Source organism: Lutjanus erythropterus, chromosome 12 (genome assembly GCF_056507025.1).
Source record: "Lutjanus erythropterus isolate fLutEry1 chromosome 12, fLutEry1.hap2, whole genome shotgun sequence".
NCBI classification, from domain to species: Eukaryota; Metazoa; Chordata; class Actinopteri; order Lutjaniformes; family Lutjanidae; genus Lutjanus; species Lutjanus erythropterus.
Genome location: NC_139328.1, coordinates 4,781,797 through 4,805,128, shown reverse-complemented (window position 1 = coordinate 4,805,128; position 23,332 = coordinate 4,781,797). Strand labels below are relative to the sequence as shown.

Genomic DNA, 23,332 nt, shown 5'->3' with positions numbered 1-23,332 from the left:
TTCTTTTTTTTTTTCGGTGTACTGAAGAAGAAAAGCAGAGGCACAAATTTTATATGCACAAAAATGCTGTACACAACAAATTTATTATTTAATAAAGGACATTTTTTCAAGCTGTCATTTCCCTTTGTTTTTTAATATCACAATAAATATCGTATTGTGGGCTTTTTATCGCACCTTGAGCTTTTGGTATCGTTACATCCCTACAATTTAGTATTTAGTGTTATATAATCAGGGATTAAACATTAACTTCTGGAGCTCAGTTATCAGTTTTTTCAGTTATGAATTGACACATCTTTGATTTCAGTCTTTCTACATCTCAATACTTTCTAAATGAGTAGAAACATTCTCATTATTTATATATTTCTTTTACCTTAAATGCAGAAAAACAGAGTTAAAACCTGAATATACGTTTGTAAATCCTTTTGCGCCTTGAGTCACTGATTGTTGGTACGTTGTGAAAAACGAGAAGCTGTGTTGAGCCATGCAGGCCATCAATCACATCCCCAATCTGCATGACAGCTCAAAAGTTATATCTCCACTGTTCAATAGAAAAACGTTTTGTTGCGTGCGCCATCTGGTCAAAACCAAATATTTTCACACACGCATTGTTAACATACCCGTATAACAAATGACAATATGGTGCCATAAACACCCATGTGAAGGAAGTCAGGAGAAATGGCGTCACTTTTATTACAGCAGACCAGCGTGTCCACATGGCGTCTTCACTGGGGAAAAAAGCTGGGTGTGATTTATTTGGCCCTGCGGAGGTTAAACATCCACGGCTCTAAAACTTCAAGGATGTGATTTGCACATATCTCACCACAGATTGTGTGCACACGGTCCTGTCTGCACTCCACTCCTGTGTCCTTGATTGGTTCAAACAAATATTATAAAAAAAGGACATGAACTTTTGTTTTTAAAAATGATCCCAACCAACTTTATTTGTGGAAAACAAACACACACACATTTTTTAATTCAGTCCAAGATCCTGAGTGCATGTCTGTAATTCGTGGGCTGTTGTGTGAGTGTGTCAGTGTGTCGGGGTTTTAAAGAGTTGCACTAAGCTGAGGAGGTCCTGCTCCCGTAGGCCGAGCTCCGCCATCAGCGTGTTCAGATACTCCGCCGACGCCGGCGTCTCGAAGGCTTCTCGCACCACCGGAGACACCTCTGACAACCTGAAACACAAAATCACACGCTGTCACGCATAGTTTGACCAGCCTATTGTCGTTACAGATTCCTAAACACACACCAGACACCAAAACAAAAACAGGACATTAATACACTCAGAAATGTGTGTGTGGATATTGTTGACCAAAAGAGATGGAGAATGAAACTCATGTCATTTTATACTGCCATTTATATCACGATTTGTGGCAAAAAGTTCATGTTTCTGATTTAAAGTTGATTGTTATTGAGATTTAATTGAATTACAGTTGCTACAGTTAGTCGATTAATTGATTAGTGGATCAAAAGAAAATTAGTCGCCAACTTGTGTGATAACTGATTAATCACTGCAATAATTTTTCAAGCAAAATGTCAAACATTTGCTGGTTTCAGCTTCTTAAATTTATGGATTTGCTGCTTCTTATTGTCATTTATGATGGTAAATGAGAAGTCCTTGGGTTTTGGACAGTTGGTTGGACAGAAGAAGCCATTTGAAGGCATCGTTTTGAACTCTGGCTGATTTCTTTTTCCATATTTTATGGACTAATTGATAAATCAAGAAAATGATCTGCAGGTGTTTAATGAAAATAACCGTTAGTTGCAGCCTTAAATTCAGTATATTTTTGATAATGTTTTTGCATTTTTTTAATACATTTCTGAAGCATGGACAGGAAGAAAAAGTAACAAAATGGATAAATTCCTCAGACTGTTTGGTGATTGTTCGGTTTGTTCTTGACGCATCCTCGACAGTCCAACGAGGGATGGATCATGTAAAATGACCAGGCGCAAAAATAAAATATTCATTCACTCATTTTTACACATACAGGGACACACGTCATCGGTGATTATAAGACTGCCCTGACATTAAAAGGTCTCATCTTTAACAGACAAAGCTCAGTTATTATTAAGCTCTTATTCGAGCCACATGCTGTGTGACGGGACCCACTTCGCTGTGGTATCAAGTGCTGACTGGGGTTCATGTTGCTGTAAAGGAAAACAGGTTCACTGAGTCATATGGTTAACTCATCTGAGAGGGTTCTAGTTTTTACTCGGTAAATCTCTGCTGTTTTACACGAGCGTGTTTACATGCACATTATTGTCCCGGTTATAAATCTTATTCAGCGGATGATGTTTATATGGAACAGGAGCAACCTGGTAATTCATCTCCCTGTCTGTGTGATTATAAACAGCAGGTTTCTGATCGTCCGTGTGCAGTTGTGTCATCTAAGCCATTTGTTTCTCTATGAATGGAGAAAGTTTGGACACCAGGATCAGGGTTTACACGCCACAGGATCCTGGTTACTGGCACACCCAGACTTACCAGTTTATTAGGGACACTTAGTCAAAACTAAAGCTACACTTAAGTCAATAAATGCTACTCTCATGAAGGTTATAATGTTCAGGTTTTAGTCTTTTATTGATTCGGTGTTTGGATTATTTTGGAGGCTACAGTCTGTGGAGTTTTCAGCTGTTGTGCCAAAAGGACTTGAGAGGAAAAGGTCCGTCCAGATTGTTACCAACCCTAACTTCAAAAGCCAGCGGTGATGGTATGGGAGTGTGTTAGTGTCCGTGGCACCGTAGTTAACTGTCACGACTGTGACAGACAACGTCGATGCTGAAACGTACGCAGGTTTTAGAACAACATAAGCTGCCATCCGGACAACGTCTTTTTCAGAGACGACCCTGTTTATTTCAGGAAGACAATACCAAGAAACATTCTGCACGTGTTACATCAGCGTCGCTTCGCAGTAAGACGATTCCTCCAGGAAGTTAAAATGTTATGACTGCAACAATTCATGCAACCTTTTCTGCAAATTTGCTGGTTCACACGAATTCTACCAATAACAGCAACGTCACACATATGTCTCAGTGAACCGACTCTACGTTTTGATAGTTGACAGAAGAAAAGTTGCTGTATCACCGTGGTTACCCTGCCCCCGTCCAAACTTTTTTCAAACTTGTTGCAGGCATCAAATTCATAATGAGAGTATAGTTACAAAAACCAACAAGTTTATCAGATTGAACAATAAATATCGTTTCTTTGTTCGGCATTCAATCAAGCAGATGCCAAAAAGTTTTTGCAAATCATTGCATTTGTTAAAAAAAAAATTAAACACAACACCCCAATTTTTTGGAATTTGGGTTGTAATTAAAGTACAAAATTATTCTCTTTTTAATCAGTTTACTGACAAAAAAAATATCTGATTAAATTGCAGTTACTAATCAAATTGATGGTGATTACAAAGAGTTTACATCCATATATTCTTTTTGGGTTGTCTGGCAGAGATCTGTACTCTGCTGAGTGCACTTTTTCAGTTATTTATTATTTTGATAATGAAGTTATAGCTGATAAAAGTCAGATATAATAAAATCAGATTTGACAGGTTATGTCAAAGCACTTATTTTGAATTCTGATTTGTTTTTAAATGTAATTTACTAGAAAATCTAAATGACGATTAGAGGAGTCAGAACTGCTCTTGTTTTAATATGAAGTTAGTTTGGTTTGGTCAGAGCTGTGGATCACTATTATTATTATTATTATTATTATTATTATTATTATTATTATTATTATTATTTTATCAGTATCTGCCATGAGAAGCAGGTAATTATTAGTCTGTATTGGCTGAAAAAAATTAAGATTAACACCCCTACGTACAGAGCGTTTACCCTCCAGCTCTAAATCCACTGTTTGCAACCTTCTAGCTGATCTCCGTCACCTCTCTAACCCCCCCTGTCCCTCTCCTCCTCCCTCCCCCTCTACCTGTCCTGTCTACCTGCGCGGAGGTGCAGCGCACTGCTGGCTAATCTCCGGTTCACCCCGGGGTCTAGTGTTGCAGGGGGGGCATCCATTATTCAGCTGGCCTGAACAATAGAGGCCAGACCAGCTCCACAGCTGCCATGCAGCAGATAGATAAGACAGCGCACCAAATTATTCATGATGGAGGAATGGAAGGACGGAGAAGCTTGAAGTTAAATGGGAACTAATGAAATCATAGAGTACCAGTGGGACATGTGACAAAGAGAATAAACGTTTCCAAAAGGGCTGATTATCAGAGACGGATCAAATAAAAGCTAACTGTCAGAAAAGTGGCTGCTCATCAAGCAGTTCATCAGTTAGATAAAATCAAATCTTAATGGCGGTGCTTTGAAACATTTATCTCTTAACATTAACTGTCAGCAGTGCAGGACACCTGCAATCAGGTCAAAGCTGCAGTGCAAAATAACAAATCCAAACTCTTCTTTTTACTACAGAGATTGGAAAAATATTTGATCACAAAGTTTTATTTTTCATTCGCAAACATTACTCAGCATTTTTTTCTATATATTAGCAAGTTTTTACTTTTTTCTACATCTAAAATTACTTTTATTTCCATTTTCTTATAATTTCCATATAATTATATCTACACACTTCTATTCTTGAATGGGAGAAACTGTGATGCATCCAGTTTTCTCCTGAGGATCTATCTGATTCTGGTCTGATTTGTGTAGGACAATTATTTTCAATCTATTTTATTTTAACCAGAGTTATTTCATACTTTTCAGAGATTTTCAAAGACGCTGACAACATAATTTAGGTGCAAATCTCCACGATAAATTCAAGCTAACCCTCAGTATCTTTGTAATGTAATAATTTTTATATAATTGTGTTTTCGGGAAGAGTTTACAGCCACAATGCTAACTTTCTGTAAGAGTTATAGATTTGTGTTACCAACTGCCCCTCAAGCTGCAAAACACTTAATGTTTTCTTTTGTTAAACTCAAGAGAGCTCACAATGTAAGTTATGATACTGATGCAAACTGAGCGGGGGCCACTGAGGGAGTCATAAATCAGAGTCAGGCATCAGGTGAAAGTTTTCCCAGGCGGGGCAATTTAAAGTGCTCATTTTGCCTGGATGTATACAGAGCAACTATTGTGTGTGTGTGCGTGTGTGTGTATATTTAAGGGCTGCTTGTGTGTGCCTTCTGTCCTGCATCACGGATCTGGAGAGGTGCAATCAGGGGGAGATAAGGCCGCGAGGCGTCTGTGTGTACATAGACGGGAGCAGCACGGAACTGTCAATGAAATGCCAGCAACACACACACACACACACACACACACACACACACACACACACAGAGACAGACAGACAGACAGACAGACACACAGACCATATGGCATGGCACCATACACCGTCTTGTCAAACGCACCATGAAGCCTTGAAGCTGAAAGTGAATCCAACTTTACTTGTTTTCGTCTTTGAATGAAGACCAGGATGTTTGTGTAAAAACGCACAAAGCTCATCGTTGTGTTGCTTTGATTTCAGCACAGTATCAATCTGTTAAAGGACCACTGTGTCACATTTAGTGGCTGAGCTGTGAGCATGCAGACTGCAACCAACTTGTCTCACCATCCTCTTTCAAATTTACAGGTGGTTACAAAACTTGCAAAAAATGCAAAAGGCTGCAGCTACAGCCGGGGTTTGGTTTGTCAGTTCTGAGCTACTGTAGAAACATGGCAATGTCCCTGCCATGCACCCTCTTCAGATATTAACAGCTCATTCTAAGGTAACAAAAACTATTTTCAGGTTATTACAAATTTATGAAAACATATTTATGAAAATTATACTCCCTTTCCAGCAATAAATCCCTGAAAATCCTGGATATTGGTCCGTTAATGCAGAACAGAAAATATAGCACAAGGCAAACATGTCAATTTTAGTTCTATTTTACTCATGCATGTCAGGATTTTTTTCACCCAGTCACATCTTGCATCTGTAAAAACAGTTATTGCACAGAAGCTTGGCAGCTCCTTATTTTTGGTTTATTTATATCACTCTACGTAACGGGAGAATAAGTAGGATTTGTCAGTTGCTATTTGGAGTCATACCAGAAAGAGGAAAAAGGATCATTATTCCCAGGAAGTCAAATACCAATGTTTGGGCTGGTAAAGTGTCCCGAGCACAGAAAAATAATAAGAAAATAAGAAAGTACAGGTAGAGGGTGGGGTTGCTGCAGATGTAGGATTGACACACACTTCTGGTGCATTTAGTTTTTTTTTTTGTTTTGTTTTTGTTTTTTGAGAAAATCCTGCATAGTTTGCCTTTAAGTTTGGCTTATCCTTAATAAGCTACTTAAGTACACTTGTACCAGTCATGTACTCACACAGAAACAGTTGTGCACACGTAGGCAGTGAAGAACTGTGGTTTTGAGTTTGCTGACGGGGCGATTTTCATGGGAAACAACGGTTCTTTAAAGACGTATGCCAAAACCAAAAACACATATTTTTCTTCATACCCATAGTGCTATTTATTCATCTAGATAGTTTTCATGTGAGTTGCAGAGTTTTGGAGATATCAGCTGTAGAGATGTCCGCCCTCTCTTGAATATAATGGAACTAGATGCCAAGAAAAACTTTCTTTCTGTGGTAGAATAGACATGAAACTGCTCACAACAAGGCCTGTGGATTATCTTGAGTAAAGAGAAAGCAGACATCTCCAAAACTCACCAGCTCACACCAAAACAATCTATATGAATAAACAGCACTACAGGCCAGAGGAAAAATATGTGTTGATGACTTTTAATTTCCTTGTCCTGCTCTCATGGTGCATCCCATTAACAGTGAAGTAACATATTCGCACACAGACACACACTGCAAACTTACAGATGGAGAAGCACGACGGCTATGAGGGTCCACTCTGGAGTTTTGTGGATGATGTTTGTGTTGGTGAACCTGTAAGAAAACAAAAGTGAATAACAGAGCAGTCACAACTAATTTGTTTGTCTACACTCTGCAGATAAATGTAACCACAGAACATACGTGAACTAACTCCTCCTCTCGGCAGGTGTCAGAAATCACCTGATTCTGGTGATAAGCAAACTAGGCAAAGAAAATGTGCACAAGGCCGGAGCGACCTCCACAAACACTGGCTGCCACAGTGAGGTGATGTATGTCTGTGTGACAGCGCTGCGTATATTCTTTGGTTTAAGGGTTCTGACAGCACAAAGAGAATTCCTGGAAGCGGGCAGGAGTCTGGAGGAGGTGTTACTCACTACGCAGTGATTTAATAGCACTCCTGCTGAAAACATCCTCACCAGCCAATGGGAACACAGAGCTTGTCTATGGCAGGAAATGTTCAATTATGGTCCAAGTTAGATAGATTTTTTTTAATCAACTACTATACGAACTACTTGTGATAAGTAATAAAAACCATTTCAAATAATATGTGTTCCTTAATTGCACAAGGAGGCTGAAGTTGAAGGGAAAAAGAGGAGACAGAAGATAGATGCTAAGATGATGCTAAGATGCTAATTTAGGCTGGAAATGAAGGGGATGAGACAAAACCTAAAATTCCATAGACTGAAATTGCAAATTCACAGAAAAAAAGCACTTGGATATTTTTTAAAGTCAAAAATTTACAAGAAAATTAAAAAAAAAAGGTTAAAATTGTCATTACTAACTATTAGATATACAGTAAGCTATGCTGGCAAAAAAAGCATCTTTTTAATTGTAAATTATGACTTCATAATCTCAGATAATATTCAACATGCATATTCAAAAACGTCTCCACAGGCATCCAGCAGGACTGCAAAGTCTCAAGACACTTGGTCCACCCACACTGGTGTTTCCACTAGTTTAATTAAACAAATGTAACTTCCTCTCAGGACCTTGTTGGTGTGTACAGACTGAACTTGATTGGCATCTCACTGACCCCTCCTCCTTAGTTTTATTGCACCTGATTGGGTGGGACTCCATCACCTGCCGCGGTGAACGCCACACATGTCTTTGCTACGGACCTTTTTCATGGCAGGATACAGATATAAAATAGTCGGGCAAATACATGTTTTGTCTATGATACTAATTATGGTTCCACTCCATTTGGTGTGGCAGATCCTTTCCAGTGATTCAACAGCTGCTCTGTTTGACCTGAATGGAATGGAACCTTAATTACTATCATTGGTGACACCTGTGTTTACTCAGTGATTTCATGTGAAAATGGCTGCTGTGAAAAAGATCTACTGGTTGAGGCTCAAGGTCAAGGTTCACCAAAGTTCAAGACATGAATCTGCACGTGTGACTATACCTTTATGGACCTGTGCATGCTGGCTCACTGTCACAGCTTACTGGGACATTTAGGCAGAACAGAGCCACCGTTAACATTATCAGTGGTAGCACCTGTGTTTTCCTGCAGTGTTTCCTGCCAAGTCTTATTGCTTTATGAAGTTTGGTGGACTCAGCTAGTTCTTTAAACTGAGCTGAAGTCTAAAAAGCAAGAAGTGGCAACACCTGTGTAGGTGTACAGAGCCTTTAAAAAACACATGGTAAAAATATTTAAAATTGTATATTTATGTCTTACAATGACAGATTAACACAGACTGGGTGTTTCCTATATGTATCTATAACTATTTATTATATCTGTATTATATATAAATGTTAAGGAAATTGCATTTTGAGCTTTTTTAACCTCTCAACAGAGCAAAAAATGACCTGATGACACTGGAAGATGTTGCATCAAAAGGAGACATCTACAAGACATCTGTGCTTATTTTTGATGTGTGCTTTTCTGACATATCAACATTCAAGTTACTTTGTGGTGTAGCCACTAACCCTCTTTCACAGTCTTGTCAAAGTGAAGAAAAGCACAGGTGCAACTCATCACATGTCAGTTTGCCAGCACATCGACAACACCGGAACTAAAGCACCTAAACAGAATTAATCTTAGTAACTTCACCTGTGTTTTTCCTGCTAAGACACAGGACAAACTGTCAATTGACAAAAGGGTCTATAGACAGCTGATAAGTCTCCTGCTGATGTCATGTTTCATGCCAGCCTATAGGGGGCGCCAGAGTTCTTTGTTGTGAAAGACAAAGAAAATCCACACTACAATTTCTCTTACTCTGAAGAAGATTAGCTGCATATTTTGGAGAATGATGCATGAATTTCAGCAGGCAAATGGTGCTCTAATTTAATTATTATTAGAACTATTTAAATTAAGAATAAAGCCTACATATGCAATATATACAGGCATGACTGAATTCCCAAACAGCTGCATGCAGTCCTGCAGAGAGGAGAGTGTGTGTCTGTGCCACACTGACCTGAACGTCCTGACCAGGTTGTTCAGGTCAGTGGAGACGTCGCTCATGGTGAGACGCAGAGGTCCGACGATGTTCCTGAGGCTGCACAACGCAGAGACAAAAAGATGAGACAGGGACACAAAAACAACAGAAAAATCTGAATTGTGAATGGCAGTAAATTTGTGGTATTAAGTGGAGCTAGAAAGCGTCCAGTGATGAATTTCTGTTTATTGATGTAGTGTTTATAAAACCAACACACAGTCCTGTAACTGCATGCCTCAAAAGGTGAAGAAAGACACTGACAAGGCCAGCAGCCTCATTAAAGGGACAGATTTCATGTGGCTGTCCCGTCGATGTTGATGCAATAAATTCCTCAGTATGTGTTATATTGACCAAGTTTTCCTGCTTTGTCTTGAGCCCATGTAGTAACATCCTTTACACATCATAAGTTTCACAGTGTGGTGAACTTTGCTTCAACCTCGCAACCTGCTATGAATTAACCTGTTTTCTTGTGAAATGCTCCAAACAGTTTTGTTTGAGCATTTTATAACTTCCCCAGCGTTTTGTTGCCGCTGCCGAAAAGTGTTTGAAATGTGACATCAAATTCAGAATAAGCATACACTGCAAAATAGTCTTTGGACAGTTTTGAACTGAATATATTTCAAAAAGGGTTAGAAAATTTGAATATTTTGTTTTATTTACGTTTCAACCAGCATCCCAATTTTTTTTTAAATCATGATAAAAGCATAAAATGTCCCAAAAATGAGAAATAACAGATATTCACTGACACACACACACACACACACGCCCTCAGACACACAAATGAAAAGTGTACACACCAGCTGGTGAGCTTCTCCACCGTGATCCGTTTCTGGATGACGTGCTGAGCATGAGAGTCGACGAGCGGCAGAACCGGGTCCTTTGTGCTCTGGTCCTGGACTGTCACCTGGTGGGGGGGGCAAAAAAAAAAAAAAAGATGTGTAGGTGTCTGTGAGAAAACCTCCGGATATAAACACGTCTTACTACGCCGATCAAATCTGTCATTTATTTTTCCAGACTTTAAAATGACAGAAAAAGACATTTTCAGACCATTTTTGTGGCAAGAGATGACAGAGCTGAACCATGCGAGGAAGACAGCAAAAAAAGATTCAGTAAGGCCTCCAGAGAGTCATGTGACAAATTAAAATACTGCTATTAGTTTCCTTAGGCCCCTGACTCTTTTTTTAAAGTACTGCACCATAATTGAGGATGTATTGTTTGAGTGTAAAAGCCAAAATGGGTTTATTATCTTGAGGCAACGCCGTACCATAGAGAGTTAAACATGTAGACTCGAAAAAGCACTGAAGTATCAACGCTTTTGACAACCTTACTCCATGTGGCCTTTGACTCTTATGAGTCCCTCCTCTCTTTTCTCTCCCTCCTTCCTCCACTAACCTCGTCTCCATGCGGCTCCTCTTTGGGCAGAATCCAGGTCCCTTTATAAAACTCTTTAACTCTCAGCTGCAGCTCCTGGCTCTCCTTACGCAGCGTCTCGTAGTCTGGAGCCGGGCCGGACGCTCTCTTCTGCACCCCTGCATCTTCATCATCGAGGTCGTCTTCATCCAGCTCCTCCTCTTCTTCTTCCTCTTTAACATCAGCGTAAGGAGAGCCCAGTGAATGTCCTGCACCGTACAGGAACTTAAGGGTCTCGTCAGTGCACCAGTCCCTTAACGTTCTCTTCAGGCACTCGAGGAGATTCAGTCTGATGGAGTCGGGTTTGGGCCCAGCAGCGTGATGCTTAAGTAGATCTCGTAGTCCAGCTGCCCCTCTCTTGCTCATGCCCACCTGGGTGATGTTGAGGCCGGCCATTGCCGTGTTGAGACCGTCCTCATTCGTGTCGATCAGAGCTGAAGAAGGGAGCTGTTTGTTTTCTGTTGAGGGGTTTGAGTCTTTACATGTTGTAGAGGTGAGCTGATCTGCTTGTGTGGCTGTTGAGTCGACAGGCAGGGGAGCAGTGGGACTGACCGTCTCAGATAAACTGCACAAATTCAGCTTAGATGCAGCCTCCTCCACACTGGGCTCCTCAGACAAGTCTTTCTCCACCTGCTCTCCATCAGGTTTGTCTGCGTTTAATGAGAGCGTCTGCTTGGATGTTTCAGAAAGCGACTCTTGACTCCTAACCTCCTCTTCAGCTCTTTCTCTCCTTTGTTTCTTCCTCTTCTCCCGTTTCTCTCGTCCACCTTTGTCGTCCTCATCCGTACGTTTAGGCAGGTCGCCCCAGTGCACCCTGGGTCCCTGCCGCTGGGAGACCACGCTGGAGACGAAGTCCTGCTCCTGTTCGATGTCGCTGCCGTCACTGTGGCTGAGGTCGGCTGCCTCAGAGTGCTGCTGAGTACGGTAAGGGTCCTCCGACTCAGTGGCCACCACGTCCTCAATGTCCTTTTCTTGGAGACGCCTCTCTGACAGAATCACCTCCTCACCAGAGGACCCACTGGACACACGTGTAACACTGAATTACTCGATTTATTATAAGACTTATATCATAATTAGAACATCAACATCTAAGAAGTGCAACACGTATCCAGTAGTCTGACAGCAAGGTAAAGTGGTGAAAATATTCTGAATATAGTGTAATTGTGCATTGTTTAGCTTCTTGCAGAGGTGCTCCTGCTGTTTTTTTAAAACTGGAGACATGCCAACCACTGTCTACTGTAAGTAATACAATACTTCATACAACCCCACTTCAAAAAATCCAAACTATCCCTTTAAGCTACATACCCATCTCCTTTCTTCATCAGTTTAATTTCTGGAGGACTGTCAGCGAGAAACAAAGTAAACACACAGTTTTAATATGTAGGAAACAATCACATTTAATGATCGGTTCATATGTGTGAGTCAGGACAGAGATGTGAACGGCACACATACCTCTCATGCTGCCTGAGCCAGAGAGGTGTGGTCGATATTTGTAGCTCAAACTCTTTGGAGGCTTTGTAGCATAAGTTACTACAAAAACACTAATCACAAGGGAGAGATGCACAAATAATATTTTATTTGATGGTTTCTTCAAAATTAATAAAGTTATTGTATAACACAGATATTTTTTAATATATTCACAAACAGCAGCACTAACCTTGCGCTCTGTTATGTCGTAAACCTTATTGGTCTTAGTAGAAATTCTATATTGTTGAGTTGGGATCTATAAAATGAACAGTAGCAATGAGACTTGGAATAAAATGTGACACACAAGGACATTAAAGTTCTCCAAATAATGATATAGAGGGTCTTACCTTGCCCAGTTTATTTGGACAGATGGGATAACCACACAGTTTAACAATGGATCGCTCCTCAATAACATCTTTGTAATTAGCAGGAGTAATGAACTTCGCCTGTGAAGAGAGGAGGAACATGTTGCTCACCACAGCAGCAACTAAGTAACTTTGACAAAAGTGTCAAAGATGAATCTTAACAGAGAAAACTTATCTGTAAAATAAGAATATTATATTTATTTTGGTCTTCAAATACTTGGTGAGTTAAAAAAAAAAAAAAACAAAGCAAATGCGATATTTCACTTCTACCAACATTATGAAACCAACACTTGAAACGTAAGCCTGTCACTGAGTAAGCAAAAACTTTTGAATATCAGTATTTGACAGGGGGAATGACTTGTAGGCTGACAAGTAAATCATCAGGATGGGAATCAATAGCAAATTAAATTGACCAGATCAGTACAACAGTGACCAGACAGTGATACAAAACTACTAGGACCAGAGTATGACAGCAAGAAATATCACAGAAAAGAAAATTTCACTTTCAAGTCGCTCTCTCATCCGTGGACAATCTCACTTCTTGTGGCATTTCTAGCAGATACCTCCCTCATGTCAAACTCTTTCGGCTGAGCTGAGGAATCTGTTGGTCTCCTGAAAAAGCGAATGCAGCTGATACTCACACAGTCAGTCAGGAAGTCTTCAGCCACACTGTCCTCCAGGAGACGCTCCACCACCTTCAGGGCTCTTTTCTCCAGCTCCAACTTCTCCCTCAACTTCTCCTTCAATACCTCCCTCCTGACAAAAGATAAAGTACACACATTTGAAGAACGCTACTTATTGACACTTCGTTATCTCTAGAAAATGTATTTCAGTGGAGTGAGAAGGAAATACTACAAACAAACTACAATCTTTGTTATTTATTATGTGTTGTATGAAATGGGGCATTAGCTGGACATTAGGATTGATACAACTCAGTTCAAACCTTCTTGCTTCCTCTTCAGCAGTCAGTGGTTTGGTGCGTTTCCCACCTGCCACCCAAACAACAACATGATTAAATATAATATAAACTGGTGCATGATTGTGCCCCTTCTAATTCAAGATCAGAGAAATTCAGTTTAAAATCTTGCATAACATTTAACATATAACATTGTTTTTTTTTAAATGTCAGACAAGTTTACAACAAAACTGGACATTCTGTAACAATTACGCCTAAACACATTACCACTAAATCTGAGTGTATTAATAAACATTTGGGTTACATGACACATCTTATCCTAAGCCTTAATATTTTTGTGGTGTGGACACGTTGACCTTATGACAAACAAAAGTGAACGTACACGGTCATTATTATGTTTATATACTTTACTTTTATATTTAATTTTACTTGTTTACGTTTTCATATGTTACTTGATGGATATGAACACTTAGCACATTACAATCTGTGTGCCAATGTTCATTTCGTGTCCACCGGCTAAATGTCTGTGTTTCCAATGTTTAATAACAAAAAACAACAACAAAAACAGAATGGTTAATATGCTAATAGGACTGTTTCCCACTACACCACTGACCACTGAGCAACTAGCTAGCTACACAAAGTATGACACTTAAACATGTTTAAACTACTTTCTGACGTCCCTTAGACTGTGAACATATTCGGAAAGCCCGCTATTAACACGCAAGAACAAATTATCGATGTAAACTGACCTTTTTTAGAGGTTTTGACGCTTCTTCTTCTCTCCTCCACCTCCATGCTTCCTCTGTTTGCTAGATATTCAACCCCTGACCGATGACGTATTTGATTCTACGGCGAGCCCAAGCGGACAATTCAGCCATTAGGCGAGGGTCGTGTCTGGAAGGGAATCCCAGACCCGCGATAGATCTCGCGAGAGTAATCATTTCAATCCAAGCCATGATCTCTTCCTAACCACAAACAAGTGGTTCTTTTTAAAACCCTGAAACTTACATATATTTTAAACAGAGCGCTCTGACGTTACAAAACATAATACATTTATATAGAGTAGACTAAAAGACACAAATATCGCGAGAGTTTTGCAAATACTGGGTTCCCTTCTACAAACAACCGTTAGCTAGCACTGAACAGGTAGCGTGGTAGTTGACTCCCGGCTGTTTGGGACATGTAGTTAGCTGAGGTGGGTATCTACCTTACGATTGTCCTATTGATCATTTTTATACTCGACAGCAGTGCTTATTGTTTCCGACGTTGTTTGGATAGCTAGGATAGCACAAGAAAATGTTTGTTTTAAAACTAGCGGCTAAGCTAATTTAGAATTACACACTAGCTTTCATTGTACTCTCCTGTGTTTATAGAAGACTGCCCCACTCAGATAACCCAAACATTCATACATATAAATAACGGGTAGATGCTCTTGAAATGTGAAACGTGATTATCAAGTGTTGTGAAGTGCATCATGTTGACATGAACTCTCCTGTTTGTTTTTGGAGGACCTCTGTGTGAAGATAAAGCCCACCTGAAGACAGCAGGATGGCTCTGGAGCAGCTCAGTGATGTGGTCCAGAGATGTGTGAGTCCTTCAGGCGACTGGAGAGGCTTCAGTAAACCACACCCAGCCCTTTACATGCATCCACACCTTCTACACATCACCACACATGTCTGGGTCTCCACAGACTTAATACCCAGTGCATCGATTTTATTTATTTTGCACAAGGAATCTGAATTAAGGCTCCACAATTCATCAGTCATAAGTAAAAAGAGAAATTTTAGAGGCCAGTGTGTTGCTACTATCTGTGGTACATTATACTGTTATGTTGTAATAATGCTTGAAAGATTGTGGGGCTGCAACTAAGATTTATTTCCATTAACAACTGACTTGTTGATTATTTTGTGATTGACCATAAATTTATAAATGTTAGAGAATGCTGGTCACAATTTCCCGGATAAATAAGATTCTGTTCACATATTTATGTCCAATCAACAGTCCAAAACCCCAAACGAGTTCAGTTTACAATAACAGCAGCAAATTCTTATATTGAGCAGCTGGAGACAGGAATTTTTTTCTTTCAAATGTAATTAATTAATTGCGTAATTTCAAATTTTATTATTATTTATCACAATTTCATTAATTGAAATGGTTCACCAATAATTTGCTGCAATAAAATGTCTTTATTTTCTCTCTTTTAATCCCTTTCGTCATCTCTCTGTCCCACAGCAAGCCCTCCCTGATGACAGCTACACCACTGAGGATCATGACGTCTTCACGATCGCCGGGCGGAGCTGCATCGAGGAGGGAAACAGCGCTCAGGTCCTCAGTATCGTCCTGGATGAAAAAAATCAGGTGTGCTTCTCAAAGCTGAATTGTGTCAAAACATAGACTGGTTCATAAGTGTGTTGCTTATTACACTGCATGACGCTCCTCTGTTTGTCTTTCTTGTAGGACATCGTGAGGTCTATGGGTTGGAATCTGCTGCCGCCGCTCATTCAGGTTCTGCTTAAGAAAGAAGACAAGAACCTTTCTCAGTGCCTGGCCATTTTCAACCATCTGCTAAAGGTCTGGTCATCTTCCACTCCTGCCGTCCCTACCATACGCTTATTTTTGTCATTTTTAGGGAGGGAAAAGAATCTTTAGGGGGAGACAGCAGGTCAACAGTATACATGCCACATAGAAGTGGTGCACACCATCTGAAAGCTGCCAACCTAAAGATTAATTAAAGCGCAGTCCAGCACTGTGTGTCAAGTTTTTGTAGGCATGAATCTGTAAAAAAAACATTGCCTATTCACATAAAGAGCAGCAGTTTTTTGTGGCTGATACCCTTTTATCACACAGATTTTTGTGCGCAATTTAAGTATGTTTTTTACCTTGAGGAAGAAAAACTCATGCTATGATTTCAGTTCAAAAACTTCTAACACATCGGAGATTAAGAACTGCATTTTTCAGTGGCTGGAAGGCGAGCATCACTCAGAGAGCCCCTTATTGTCAATAGACCTCAGAAAGCCGCACATCCTCTGAATGCCCCGGGTCTCTAGTTTGTGGTTGTGAGGTTTCATGATCCTAGAGGTCACTATAGGTCATTCTAGACAGAGAGCTCAAATTTCAACAAAAGCTTCTCACTGCAATGAAAGATTTTCCCTAATTTAGCCTAAATTTGGAGCATTATTTAGCAAACTTGTTTGGTACCAATGGATGCCTTAGGTCTTTTAGTTTCATATGATACCTGCATCTTCAATCTAGCTTTACCAACACTAACTATAACCTGTAAAGGTAAATAATGTTGGCCGGGGGTGATTATCAGGGATTTATCGATCTGATTCACTCGTGCTGACGTGACTGATATTAGTTATAATTTAATGATCCAGTGATAAATCTGGCCATGTGTTGGGATGATATTGTTCTTTTAAAGCTCCAGTTGTGGTTTTCCAGACCTGCAGGCCCAAAGAGCTGCTGATTGGCCTGTTGGAGCAGCTGGAGCATGATGACCCGGACACCGTAGCAGAGAGCCTCCATCTGCTGCTGACCCCTCTACAGAAAGGTAACGTTTCTGTAAATGTGTACTCCAGTATTTTTGTCAGTATATCAGCGCAAATAGACTTTTCCATCGTTCCACCTCCGCTGTCGTCTGTGTCTTCCTCTCAGTGCTGCTGCGTCTCAGCAGCCGTAAGGCGTCGTCGTTGGGCATGACCCTGTCCTCTGTGCTGGACCAGGTGGCCAAACTGCCTCTACCTCACACCAAAGAGCAAGAGGAGGACGACGTCTTCTCGCTGTGCCGCTGCTGCACCGATCTGACAGACTTTATCAGACCCTTCGTCCAAGAGGCCGGGCAAAACACCCTGAACAGCAAGGCAAAAAATGACACCACAAACAAGATGGCGGGTGACCAGAACGGGGGTAAAGAGGACGAGCTGCGGACAGAACTGCTCAAGTTGTGAGTGAGACATTTGAGATGTTTCAAAACTCAGACTTGCATATGAAATATCTGCCGTATGAAGGCCGGTACTGATGATGTGGTTGCCTCCTCGTGTTTCATTTTTCTGCAGCTGTATGAAGGCTCTGAGTCACCCTCTGTTGGAGGTACAACTCAAGGATCCCGACACTCTGGCTGTGTCTCCCCTCAGGAATTTTGCCACAGAAATTTTGGTACGGCAAATACGTTCATCATGGTGTAAATTTTCCTGGTCCTGCAGATTTTAACTGGTTTCTACAGTAATATGTCAGAGAAACTCACATTTCTTCTTTCTCAGTATGTTGCACTAGCCAATACACAATCAGTAGATGCTGGGCTCATATTTGGCCCTGTTAGATATCATGTTAATGTTGAGTGTGTTTCTGTGTGTGTGTTCTGTACAGAACACCCTCGGTGCTATCAGAGAACGCCTCCCTGGTCTCGTGTATCAGCCTCTGCTGAAGAGAAAACAGGTTCCAGGCTTTCTGGAGGAGGAGGTGCGTTATCCTAAAGAGTCTTTAGCCAGCCTGTCTCACCTGGTGTTTGTCCATCACCTGGCTGCTGATACATTCCCCAGTGTTTTCAGGTAAGACAGAAAAATATCTATTATCATAAAGCACCAGGAATTAAAAAAAGCTAGGATTGTGTGCAAAACTTAGAAAAAAACAGAATGCAGTGATTTGCAAATATTTTCCGAACTATATTCACCAATATTCAAACCGATTGACTTTTCTGTTTTTGCAAATAAGCATTAATTCCAAATTTGATGCGTGCAACATGTTCCAAAAAAGTTTGGATGGAGCATGTTTACCACTGTGATACATCACCTTTTCTTTTAACAACACTCAGTCAGTGTTTGTGTTGCTTGATATACAACTTCAGCTGCTCAACAGTCCGGGGTCTCTGTTGTCGTATTTTGTGCTTCATAATGCACCACGTATTTTTAACAGGAGACAGGTCTGGACTGCAGGCAGGTCAGTCTAGTAGCCAAACTCTTTTATTATGAAGCCACGCTCTTCTAACACGTGCGGAAAGTGTCTCGGCATCGTCCTGCTGAAATAAGCAAGGACGTCCCTGAAAAAAAAAGACGTCGTCTGGATGGCAGCATATGCAAAACCTGTATGTATGGTCAGCATTAATAAGGCCTTCACAGATGTACAATTTTAAAAGTTTAGCAGTTTAAACATTAAATATCTTGTCCTTGTACTGTATTCAATTGAATGTAGGTCAACAAGGAATTTGCAAATCATTGCATTCTGGGTTTTTTTTACATTTTAAACAGCATCCCACCTTATCTGGAACTGAGGTTGTAATAAGTTCCTTCAAGCAGACGGCTAGATGATGATACAGATGAATCACACTGTTTGAACATTATTATTAAAATAATACTCAGAATTTAAGCTGCATTGTTAATCCTATTGACTCTCTCTGTGTGTTTACAGTCCGGTGTTCTCTCTGCGGTGTAATATGGAGCACATTTGCCTCCTCCTGTCCAGGTGAAAACATGACACAGTCTTATTTTATCTGTTCTCTGCTGTTGCACTATTGGCTTTCATTGATTCTGTTTGTTTGGTAGTGCATCATTCAAATTAAGTTCTTAAGCAACCACTGATATACGTTTTTACAGGACACATTGGCCATTGAAGCCATGTTGTATAATTGAAAAAACACTGACATCAGCAAGGATCAAAACATTGTGTTCTTCTTTCATTGTCACTTTTTCTGTGCTCACACACAGGACATGTAACTGCCATACACAGCAGATACAGACTTGGATCAGTCAGATGATGTTTGGTGTGTGTTGTGTATTTGAGCTGAATCCTTCATAACTTATTTCTGAATCATATTTTATTTACAGAACCCAGGAGTCCAGGATTCAGAAAGGACTGGTGAGTCAAACTTGAAACAGAGTTCAAGATGAAGGCTTTTTCATTTTTGCAACATTCTGCAGGATTGGAAATATTTCTCAGGTGATAAAGAAACAGAAGTGAACATTTCTCGTTACCTACAAGACTTATCCAGCTGTTATGAAGCATGTTGACAAGACAAAAATACACTGTGGCTGCCAAATCAGATGAAAAGAGGAGATGATGAAACTTATCACTCGTGGGGCAAGAAAGAATAAGTGGACATTTAAATAAACTTCCTGGTGTCCATTTGCTGCATGTCATTTCCCTGCTGTCTTTCACCCTTTCCTCTCATATCTTCAGCTGTCCCATCAAATAAAGGCATAAAAAAGCCCCCAAGTTATATATATAAAAAAAACTGTGCTTCCTCGGATTTTAGTTTAACGCCACCGGACAAGAATGACAGACGTCGCCATTACAAGCCAAAGCATCAAGTGTAATTGTGTCAGTTTGACTGATATCAAATCTTGCAATATTTCGTGTCACGTGTGTTTGTGTTCACCGCCACACAGGAGCTGTACGAGAAGAGTCTGGTGCGGGTGGAGGATGGCAGTCTGCCTGCAGATCTGCTGGAGATCAAAACCTTCCTCACAGTCCCTCAGGTGAACAGATATTCGTACAAACCTCAGCTTTCACTCTGCTGTGATTCTCACAGTGTGATGCTGCTTTACTGATGTGCGTTTTATGTCAGGCTTTGTTACTGATTTCACTGTTTGTTTGCAGAATTTGGTGAAGGTCATGACGATATGCCCGAGACATGATTTGGTAAGTCTTCATGCTAGTAGATCATGTAGCAGTAGCTGACTTAAAGATGACTTTGTAACGCCACAGATCATTTCTACTTTATTGTAGCTTCATTTGCATCAGTTTTTCTCCGGAGCTTTTAGAAAATACTGATGTTTAAACGTTTGGCTCTTTGTCAACAGAGAACCAGAGGTCTGAAGGTGTTCCAGCTGAGCATCGATAAGTTTGACACTGAAGCAAAGTACAATTTCTTCCAGTAAGCTCCACCTTTCCTTCTTAAAAGACATCAGACATGTCTCTTTCTGTTCTGCCCTCCGGTGTATTGACTTTTCCTGGCCGTGTTGTTTCAGGTACATGCTGAAGACCAGTAATCACTCCGGAGTCGAAGGCTACGTCATCAAAAACATCAAGAATCAGATCGACTTCGCCCTGCAGGTGAGATGGCGTTTTTGATTCCAGCTCTGCCGCCATTTTTCACAGATTTTGATGCAGTAGATTAGAGCTAAATGACAGTGTCTGTGCAAAAGTAAAAGTCTGTCTTTGTCTCTTTCAGCCGGGTAACAGTAACACCTGGTTCGAGGGAGTTCACCTGCTGCCTCTGTTGCGTAAAGTCCTCATTCTGCCAGACGGCCCAGAGACCGACCTCCTGCAGTACTTGGACAGGTATCACACCTCTTATCTCGCTCAGGGGTGCAGGGGACTGGAACCTATCCCACCATGCACTGGGGCGAGAGGCCAAGTATATAAACAAGTTGCCAGTTTCTCCCCACAAAGAAAAATGTCACAGCAAAACCGAGCTCTGTCCTCCTTACAGCATCAATTGCACACATTAAAAACAAATCATCACTTAATTAATTTTAATGAATTAAATAAAGTTTTCTCAGGAGCTACTCCTTTGCGTAGAAAGGAGCCAGTTGAGGTGGTTCGGGCATCTTGTAAGGATGCCACCTGTTCAGGAGTTCCAGGCACATCCAGCTGGGAGGAGGCCACGGGGGCAGACCGAGGACCAGGTGGAGGGATTATATCTCCACCCTGACCTTGGAACGTCTCAGGATCCCCCAGTCAGAGCTGGTTAATGTAACCGAGGAAAGGGATGTCAGGGGTCCCCCCTGCTGGAACTGTTACCTCCTCGACCTGACCTCGGATAAGCATTTGAAGATGAATGGATGCATGGATGGACTGTTTACAAGGTGTGTTGTTTTTGTGTTGTTTTCTACAGAATTATGGAGTCTCTGAACCTGCTGCGTTACCTCGTCATCCGAGACAAAGTGACAGAGAACCAGGTGAGTTTTAAAGCACAAGTGTAAATATCAGGACGCCTTTAGAGCCAGAAGACCAAACTCAGTGACGATGTGACTGATTTTTCAGCAACAGGACATTTAAATATCACCCCACATGTCTCTGATTCCCAGAGTGCATCTGTTAACTCCATTCAACATGTTTTTGTGCTGCTGTTTTGATCTGGCAGACGGGGATCTGGGCCGAGCTGTATAAAATAGAGGATACATTCCTGAAGCCGCTACGTGTTGGAGTGAACATGTCGAGAGCTCACTACGAGAGGGAGCTCCACAACACCATGGAGAACAAGAAGAGCAAGACCAAAGGTCAGATTAAAGCTCGTTTATTAACGTTGACACGTACTGTCTGTTTCAGCTCTGCATTTCTCGAACCACTCATTAACTTTTCTGTAAGACAGAAGAACTTTCTGGGAACAACACCTCTAAAGAAGCTTGTGAAGTTGATTCAAGTATAAAAAATTGCACAAAGCGTACGCAGCAGTATAGAAAAATATGCATCTGATTTTATTTTCACATATTTTGGTATTTGTTGTGATATAATAAAGCTGAAATCCCTCCTCTGGATGTGTGTTTTCCACAGAGGAGTCAGTGCTCTCTGTATCCGTTGGTGACGAGAAGCTGCCCAACATGACGTCAGAGTCACAGATTCAGGTCAGTGACAGTCAAATAGCGCTCGACTGTGTGTTTTGTGCAACGCTGACGCAGAGCGGCGACGACAGGAGAATGAATTTGAATGTGTCCTTTCAGGCTCTGCACTCAGCCCTGCACACGTTTGACATGATCGAGAGCGTCTTGGTGCGAATAGAGGAGCTCACCGAGGTGAAGGAGAGTCTTTAGACGGAGCCTGTGAGTTTCTGCCACCGGAGGTCCTCGTCGTCCACTGAACAAAAGAAAGCCTTCAACTGATCAAACTGTTTATGCATTTTGTTTTATGAATGAGAGTCATCAGATGTGGATAGTGTGGATTATTTGATTGGGGGTTGTATGAGGTACTAATGCATAGTCAGTGTATTAGCTACCGTAGATACTGGTCAGATGTCCCCAGTCTGGAGAAGCAGAGAGGAGCACCAGCACAGAAGCTATGCAATGAACTGCTGTAGACAGGGTCAGCAAGAAAAGGTATTTCACCCACTTAAAAAAGGTCCACTGAAAAGCAATCCGTATCAGTTTAAGTATATGCTATATTTAGAATATTTTCACTGTTACACTTTGCTGTCAGACAGTCTTTTCTGACTGGAAGCCACTCTTAACATAAGCCAGACATCTCTCTCCAAACCAACCAAACTCCATTAGCAAAATCACTCATTTTACCTCACACAAAACAGGAGTTGGTGGTCTACTTTTGCCTTGATCTGTTAGTTTGTTTGTGTTATTGTGTGACCTCGGTGAATCCAAACTATCTCGAAGTCACAGAAAAACACAAACAAACTAACATATCGAGGCAGCGGTAGATCAACAACTCCTGCTTTCTGCGAGGTAAAATGACTGATTTTACCCAAGGAGTTTGGCTGGTTTGAAGAGGGCGATATTTGGCTTATATAACAGTAGTTTCCTGTCAGAAAAGTTTGCCTCATGGCTCCTCCAAACTTGGGAAAGCCATCTGCTGTCGACGCTGCACTGACTATTAATAAGTTCCTCATACAACCCCTCTTCAAATAATCTTAGCTGTCACTTTAACTTACATGCACTGTTAGTGTTTTTTTTTTCATATTTCAAGTGTGTCAAGTTGTTTTCAGCAGGTCTGCTGGGTTTTTAGTGTAACTTTAAAATGTTACATACAGTGTATAAACCATCAAAGTAATGGCTGGAAAGTTTTTAATTGCCTCTGTAATAAATAAACTTTTGTACACGCAGGGTAAATAAAGTGCTGTGCTGTTTATTCTAAGTGGAATATGGCATCTGTAATATGCCCCCAGGGTAATTAGACAAAGTGTTAAAATGATTTTTTTTAATGAATCAAGTGGTTACTAAAGAAAACATTAAAATCTCAACTGTATGAGTAATTAT

At 40.8% G+C, this 23,332-nt stretch overlaps 2 protein-coding genes across 2 annotated transcripts; one reads left to right on the top strand and one right to left on the bottom strand.

The window, feature by feature from the left end:
* Positions 1–1,024: 1,024 nt before the first annotated feature.
* Positions 1,025–14,269, bottom strand: rpap2 (RNA polymerase II associated protein 2). The gene is made up of 12 exons (XM_084732898.1): positions 14,165–14,269; positions 13,443–13,488; positions 13,141–13,255; positions 12,482–12,580; positions 12,325–12,390; positions 12,120–12,208; positions 11,973–12,008; positions 10,650–11,685; positions 10,055–10,161; positions 9,237–9,317; positions 6,805–6,873; positions 1,025–1,175 (listed from the first exon to the last, which is right to left on the bottom strand). The coding sequence occupies exons 1-12, from the start codon at positions 14,208–14,210 to the stop codon at positions 1,031–1,033; spliced, it is 1,935 nt and encodes a 644-aa protein (XP_084589024.1). The 5' UTR covers positions 14,211–14,269; the 3' UTR covers positions 1,025–1,030.
* Positions 14,270–14,481: 212 nt separating this feature from the next.
* On the top strand, positions 14,482–22,540 carry glmna (glomulin, FKBP associated protein a). Its single transcript, XM_084732029.1, has 19 exons — positions 14,482–14,610; positions 14,924–15,002; positions 15,648–15,773; positions 15,873–15,986; positions 16,857–16,965; positions 17,070–17,358; positions 17,471–17,570; positions 17,781–17,962; positions 18,819–18,872; positions 19,235–19,265; positions 19,796–19,885; positions 20,007–20,048; positions 20,210–20,283; positions 20,378–20,462; positions 20,581–20,690; positions 21,247–21,310; positions 21,496–21,631; positions 21,906–21,976; positions 22,073–22,540. Exons 2-19 carry the CDS (start codon positions 14,964–14,966, stop codon positions 22,160–22,162), a joined length of 1,806 nt encoding a protein of 601 aa, XP_084588155.1. The 5' UTR covers positions 14,482–14,610; positions 14,924–14,963; the 3' UTR covers positions 22,163–22,540.
* Positions 22,541–23,332: the final 792 nt, after the last annotated feature.